Source organism: Penaeus japonicus, unplaced genomic scaffold (genome assembly GCF_977035675.1).
Source record: "Penaeus japonicus unplaced genomic scaffold, GWHDUDI00000001_assembly GWHDUDI00000019, whole genome shotgun sequence".
In the NCBI taxonomy this organism is placed as follows: domain Eukaryota; kingdom Metazoa; phylum Arthropoda; class Malacostraca; order Decapoda; family Penaeidae; genus Penaeus; species Penaeus japonicus.
The window spans coordinates 21,553,598-21,561,097 of NW_028234421.1; the positions used below are offsets into that span (position 1 = coordinate 21,553,598).

Below are 7,500 nucleotides of genomic sequence, written 5' to 3' on the forward strand. Positions count from 1 at the left end.
TTCAGAAGGATATCTCGTGGCTAAATACCACAATGTTGGTATCAATGATTTCTTATCATCCTCTACTATTTATATAAAATCTAATCTACTCTCCCCCCCACCCACTCAATACCCCATAATCTATGCCCCGATAGCTAGGGAGGGCATGAAGTAAATCAGGGAAATAGCAGAAAAAAAAACTTAATTTCGATATCGAAAATTGCCACAAATGCCCTGTATAAGCCACCTACCACAGCCACATTGGAATAGTTCTTTGACAAGTTTATTGAGACAAGTGGTTACCTTACAGCTCAAAAGGATGAGGTAGCACAGGTTATCCTCTTCCCAATGGTTGGATTACAAACAATATTTACGTATTTTCGGCAGGACTGAGGGAGGGACACAGACGTAAAGCATATTTACTTTCCTGAGTTGAGGGGTCGCGTGTTTTGTATCTGCGAGGACATTTGAGGCATATATCGGTGTATCTTATGTGATATATGTTATATTTTACCCCTTAATTTCCCCGATCTGCTTCATACCCTCTCCTGCTATTGGGTCCAAGTTTGTGGGGGTTGGGGGGAGGGGGGGGGGGCGCTGGTAAGAAATATGAATACGACAATATATGAAAAGTGGAGGGTGAGAGAAATCCATTATTGACAATGTCGTGGTATTTCGTAAGGAGGCGCTGTTATGAGAATTTATCATAGTACTGATGTTGATGATAAAGATAATGATAAGTCACTGAAACGATAGTAATAGATATGACCATGATAATAATAATGATAATAATAAAAACAACAATAATAGATAAACAAATATATAGTGATACAATAAGAATAACCTCACCGATCAAGAAATGCAAAACCTGCAATATTGCAATCAGACAGTGTTACCAGAAACATGTTCCAAGCAGTACATTCACAATAGCCTAACCCTACTGCACATCTTCACTAAACACATTATGAATCTTCACTTGATGATATAATTTCGTATATATAGCAACATGAAAGTGCAACAGGACGGGACTTACTTGTGACGTGCAGTGCAGGTAGTGGCGTAATGTCAACTGTTGCTCAAGGGCAAAGTAAGCATAGTAAGCATGACTTATTCTTTCGCTCATAAGAAGAGGGTACACGTACATATTTCTATCTATCAATCTACCTCTCCATTTGTCTGTCTATTTATCCATATATCTATCTACATGTTTTTTCTTATATATATAGATAGATGAAACTGTGTTGATCGTCCGATTGCTGTAGTCTTTCTGCCAGCTGTACAATAATTCACCGTGGCAACATCTGTGAGTAGCCTAAGTCTGACTCGGTTCCTTCATAAACCTTGAATGATTTGGTTGGCATAACTTGTTATGATATCTTGTTAAGTTTCAAAGACTAGTGGTATACGTACATGATTATATATATAATATATATATATATATATATATATATATATATATATATATATATATATATATATATATATATATATATAATATATATATATATATATACATATATATACATGTGTGATATATATACATATATATATAATATATATATATATATATATATATATATATATATATATATATATATATATATATATATATAATATATATATATATATATATATATATATATATATATATATATATATATATATATATATAACAACGAAAGGAAACACATCAAAACAGTAATATACCGAAGGCAGAGAGAGAGAGAAAGAGAGAGAGAAAGAAAGAGAGAGAGAGGGAGAGCGAGAGAGAGAGAGAGAGAGCGAGAGAGAGAGAGAGAGAGAGAGCGAGAGAGAGTATTTATCTATCTTTTTATTTTTTATTCTGTGATCGGATTTAAATCAAATTCATACCAATTTAAATGTGAAAGCTAAAGTATATAATTTGCAAGGGATAAAATTAAACAAAACACTGCGATAAAGAACATCTTATCACACTGATTTAATTAAGATAACCATCTATAAAGATCTTCTATTTCCAATTACATATTGAATTAATTAGTTAAAAAAGAACATCAACTGAGAAAACCCCATTGATAAAAAAACAGCATTTCCACTAAGAATTGCAATCACTAGACTCCTTCACAAACTCCTTCTTATTAACATGCATTCTCTTAATTTCAATAAGAATATTTCTTATAAGACATAAATGCTTTAGCAGATTGAGGTGGTGAAGACGTCAAGTGTAAAGCTTTGTTATTGCTTAAATATTTTTGAGTCCAAATGATTTTCTCATTCATGTTTTGAATATCTCAAATGAAATTAAATGGTCATTATTAGCGTGGAAGCATTTTGTCATTGAAGGATCACCATAAAAGATATGCAGCTACATTTGCATGATATAATAATTAATTTGAATAGATAAGAATGCATCTATCAACAACAGTATACTTAATGACTTACAACAGTTAGCTCAATAAGATGTAATGGCTTTTGCTATCACTCTGTACTGTACAAATATGTCAAGCATCTATCCACTTATATGTATATATACGCATATACATACATACATATATACATACATACATACATATATATATATATATATATATATATATATATATATATATATATATATATATATGTGTGTGTGTGTGTGTGTGTGTGTGTGTGTGTGTGTGTGTGTGCATTTGTACACATGCATGTATATATTTAAAAAGAACATTAAGATATGAGACCCTTGTCAATCCACTCGTCAAAGACGCGACACATCTTCTGGCCCAGAAGCGGGTTGTCGTCCATCATCTGCACGACCTGTTCCACGCGGTCCGTGAAGAACTCCTTGTCGTCGTCGACCTTGGTGAAGTCCGGCGCGTCCTCAGGCTCAGTCACCATGAGGGGGATGTACATGGATGCCATGAGGGCGCCGTACATGGTACGGGCGTTGTATTCGTCCATCAGCTCCTCCGCGGTGAACTGGGGCGAGGAACCTCCTGCGGTCAGGGTGGCGTCGAAGGACGACTTGTAGGTCTGCAGGAAGTGGGCCAGGTAGTTCCTTCTCAGGAAGCTGTTCAGGCTGGAGTACATGAGCGTCTGCAGGTCGAGGGCGGGGGAGCCCTTGCGACACAACTGCAGGTCCAGTAGCATGACGTCGCTCGGATTGCCTTCGGCGTCGTACCTGCGGTCGTGAAAAGCACATTGAAGGATTTGGAAAATGATGATGGACGTTGCTTGGGTCAAACACCATGATGGCCTCCTATTCAATACGAAATACATTCATAAATGTATTTAGTTAACGCCCCAAAACAGTGTTTTGTCGCAGGGGACTCACGTACACAAAGCAACGATTCACAGAAATCAGTTGAACAAACCTGAAGACAAAATTGTTGGTCCAGCAGTCCCCGTGTCCGAGCATGTCGAAGGGCGGCCGCGCCTCCAGCTCTTCGTCGAACACGTCTACACCTCGAGGCTCCAGCTCCCTCAGCCACCTGGCCACGTCCTCGTAGCCTTCGCAGTTCTCGGCTATCCCGGCCGCCGTCAGGAGGTCTCCGGAGATGGCGACGGCGATGTCCTCTCTCGGGATTTTGCTGTTGTTTGTCCAGTCGAGCGTCAGGAAGTCATGGCTGCGCCGAAGGTCTTGGTGTGGGCTTTTCTGCTGCAGGAGGAGTGAGGAGGCGTGGATTCTGGCCAGCTCCCGCAGGACGAGGTCCGCGTGAGGGATGTCCAGCCCCTTCTTGCGGTCGGCCATGCGGAAGCCCCGAGCCGTGAGGTCCTCCAGCATGATGATTTCCCGCTCTTCGGATTTGCTGTAGTGGTAAAATCTGGGAATTCGCAGAGGATCCAGTCCCGCTTCCGCCAACACGCCGTTGAGTTCCGGCAAGAGCTCCGTGTAAAACTTGTGTTCTTTGAAGAACGACATGTTCGAGAACTCCTTAAAGGTATCCGAAAAGGGCATGTTAACTTTGGCAACATAAGTCAACTGTTCTTCGCGCCCTTCGACCGTCACTTGGGCTTTCACGCGCTTCACGGAACTTAAATAATTATCTCCCTTTTTACCCAGGTTCTCCGTCGTCCACGAAGTCAAGACGGCGCCCTCGCCTTTGTCTGCGTCCACTGCTCCTCGGACGTCACACTCCAGGACTTCGAGGATGTCATTTGCCTGGCTTTCCTCTCTCTTGTTTCCGCTCTCCTGCTCCTCCTCTGGACGAAGGTTCGGGTCTGGTTCTCGACCTGATTTTGCCGCAGTTGCCAGAGACTCTTGGCCTCTCATGCTGTCACCTTTTCCATCCTTGTTTTTGTATCCTTCGTGTTTCTTGTTCTCGTTTGCCTCCTTGTTCTCGTGTTCTCTCTGTCCCTGGGTGGTGGAAAGATCGATGGATGGCACAGTGTCCACTGTAAAAGGAGGAATATGTTGGCAAGTATTGTTTTTTTTTTTAAGTTATTTTTAGGTTATTTTGCTTATTATTCTATTTTAAAAGATTCATTAAAATCAGCGAAACATGAATAACCACAACAATGACAATTATCAATAATTGTAAAATCACGAGCCTACGGTAAAGACAATGATACAATGACTTTCATTGTAATATCAAAGAGTTATCTATAAGATTATTTCATTACAAGTACCACAAGCAGCATCATATGCAATAAAGAACAAAAATAATCTTGGTAGAATATCCACATGAACAAGACAATAGCGAGATTAAAGTAATCATAACAATACATGACAAAGTACATAGTCATTAGGAAATTACCAGATATTGTTAGTAATATTAATCCTAAGACGTCATACTTTTAGTGTTGAGTCGCAAGTACCATGTTATTCATGCACGTAAATGTAAAGGCTTGGACGACCTGGAATTATTAATACGGATAATGAAATTGCGTTACTTTCTTTATCTGGACAATTATATCTTTTATCATTTGATGATTGTTATTATAACTTTTTATCTTATTTTTTTTTACGGTCTTTCATATAACTCTTTTGTGATAATAGTAGTGTAATAAGGTCTCTCTTCTGAATGCATTTTTTTGCATGATTATTTATTTTTGTATAAATATTGATGTTAATATTTATCTAACTCATGTGGTATTTATATATTTAATGGGTTAATTGTGGTGCACATCCATATATCATTAGCATGACTGTGTTCAAATGCGCATACATGAATGAATACATTCATACATAAACCAACAAACAAATGAACAAATAAACAAACAAACAAACAAACATACATACATACATACACATATATAAATACATACATACATACATACGTACATACATACATGACAAACAAACAGACAGACAAAAATATTCACACACACACATGCAGACATACATACACGCAAAGTTACATACATTTATACACACATAGATAATAAGCGAAGAGGAAAATATAAAGGAAAAGGAATCACACCCGATAAACAAAGGAGGAAGGTTTTGCGTAAGGACCGATCATTAACTAAAAGATACATCGAGTTAGTTTTTTTTCTTCTCTATTTTGGCTACTCTGTTCACACCGCAGGATGGAAATATAGTTGATGGATATTGAAAAATGAAAGGGTTGTGGATATTGGGTTAATGCTGTAGCCAGTGAGTTGATGCCCGGTCCTTCTTTACGGTCGTGTGTAGGATTTGAACCCATTGGTTGGGGGATCCCATTGGTTTCTTGGTACGTGAGCTACCACTACGCCGAGACGGACATACACACACACACACACACACACACACACACACATATACTTATACACGTATGTATGCATATACATATGTGTGTGTGTGTGTGTGTGTGTGTGTGTGTGTGTGTGTGTGCATATATACAAACACTGTATATATCACAAATGAAAACCTCGTCTGCTCCAGACAATAAAGTAAACCTTCAATGGGCGGAGTCTAACGGTGACCTTGATGTAATGAAACTAATTTAGCCTTCCTGACTATACATCCCATGTGGTTATGTGGATATTTGCTTGCATGTGTGAGCTTCTGTTTTGCTTCATATTTGTAATATCTTTATTCATTTTTGTTATATTTTTTCAATTATATATATAAGTTTGTGTATGAAATCAATGAAATAGTATTTGTTAATCTTAGAGTTAATATTCACCTTGACAGCAATTTTTTTTTTGTCATCTTTTATCACACACACACACACATACACTCAATCATCCCCCCCCTCTCTCTCACACTCTCATTCTCTCTCTCTCTCTCTCTCTCTCTCTCTCTCTCTCTCTCTCTCTCTCTCTCTCTCTCTCTCTCTCTCTCTCTCTCTCTCTCTCTCTCTCTCTCTCTCTCTCTCTCTCTCTCTCTCTCTCTCTATTTAATCACACACACACATATATATATACTATCATTAATTCTCTGCCAATTTAAAATGAGGGTTCCGTTAATGCCTACTATACTGTCAATAGTTGTATATGAATGATTATACAGCGCTGTAACACCTCGTATCACTTCCTCTGGGTAATGTTTGTGCCTGTGTATGTTCATGTATGTGTGTGTGCGTGTGTGTGTGTGTAAATCAGTCTCTCCGATGTTTTGTTACGCTCCAACCAATGATTTACTGTATTTGAAATGAATGAAAACACAACACTATTCATAACATGTCACACAAAACATAAACTCTTAACGTATTCATGAGTAATTTTCCTGTGATTTTATGTATCTTATAACAATGTTTTTTCTTTCTTTCTTTCTTTCTTTTATGATGTAGGTAACAGCTGTTGCGGGGATACCTTAACATCTATCAATGGTACTTACTTTTGCGAGATGGTCGTGCGAATACCAGTGACAGAAGGACAGTGACTAGTCTGTGTGTGTGTTCGTAGGCCCCTGGTCACACACTGGCGTCGCTTCCTCTTTCAATTCAGTTGTCTGTCTGTCTGCCTCACGCTCTCTTATTCTCTCTCTCTCTCTGTCTCTCTCTCTTACTCACTCTCTCTTTCTCTCTCTTACTCTCTCTCTTTCTCTCTATTTTACTGTCTCTCTTTCTCTTTATTTTACTCTCTCTCTCTTACTCTCTCTCTCTTTCTCTCTATTTTACTCTCTCGCTCTCTCTCTCTCTCTCTCTCTCTCTTACACTCTCTCTCTGTCTCTCTTACTCTCTTATTCTCTCTTTCTCTCTCTCTCTATCTCATTACCTCTCCACCTCTTTCCCTTTGATTCTCTAACCCTTTTCACATGTATAGTGAGATATTAAACGTAATAACTGTTTTCTTCACTGTAAACTCTCACGCAATATGATGGACAGTGTGGGTATAAGTCATACAAAACTACAGCCTCCGCTATATAATACACTCTACTTCTAACTTGAAGTTTTTACTTTATGCTGATGGCACGAACATATATCTACAAGGTCCATACCTCAATGATTTAAGCATCATAATGAATAGAGAACTTTGTCTGAATGTGTCTGATTGGATCAAAACCAATAAATTAACTTTAAATCTAATTAAAACTCAATATCTAATCACCCACTCAAGACAAACACCAGTAGAGGACATCAATATTCAGATTGATGGCACCGGAAGTGAAGTTCCTCGGAGTAACACTTGATAGTA

General features: G+C 38.3%; 2 protein-coding genes and 1 long non-coding RNA gene across 3 annotated transcripts in view; all 3 read right to left on the reverse strand.

Moving 5' to 3' along the window:
- Positions 1–1,156, reverse strand: part of LOC122263817 (uncharacterized) — an 18,067-nt gene extending 16,911 nt beyond the window's left edge. The window contains exon 1 of the mRNA XM_086547514.1: positions 1,013–1,156. Within this exon, the coding sequence (XP_086403640.1) occupies position 1,013 (1 nt within the window). The 5' untranslated portion in view covers positions 1,014–1,156. The remainder of the gene's footprint in view (positions 1–1,012) is intronic.
- LOC147469782 (uncharacterized) overlaps positions 1–1,269 on the reverse strand; it is a 4,916-nt gene extending 3,647 nt beyond the window's left edge. The window contains exon 1 of the long non-coding RNA XR_015191924.1: positions 1,184–1,269. This is a non-coding gene — a long non-coding RNA (uncharacterized LOC147469782). The remainder of the gene's footprint in view (positions 1–1,183) is intronic.
- A 1,384-nt stretch (positions 1,270–2,653) lies between these two features.
- On the reverse strand, positions 2,654–6,776 carry LOC122263742 (uncharacterized). The gene is made up of 3 exons (XM_086547512.1): positions 6,701–6,776; positions 3,309–4,329; positions 2,654–3,115 (listed from the first exon to the last, which is right to left on the reverse strand). Coding segments are annotated over exons 1-3 (1,476 nt in total). The 5' UTR covers positions 6,702–6,776; the 3' UTR covers positions 2,654–2,661.
- Between the last annotated feature and the right edge of the window lie 724 nt (positions 6,777–7,500).

Coding starts and splice junctions, on each gene's coding strand:
- LOC122263742 (XM_086547512.1), bottom strand. Junction 3,116..3,308: donor ACCAACAATTTTGTCTTCAG/GTTTGTTCAACT, acceptor TCACGACCGCAG/GTACGACGCCGAAGGCAATC.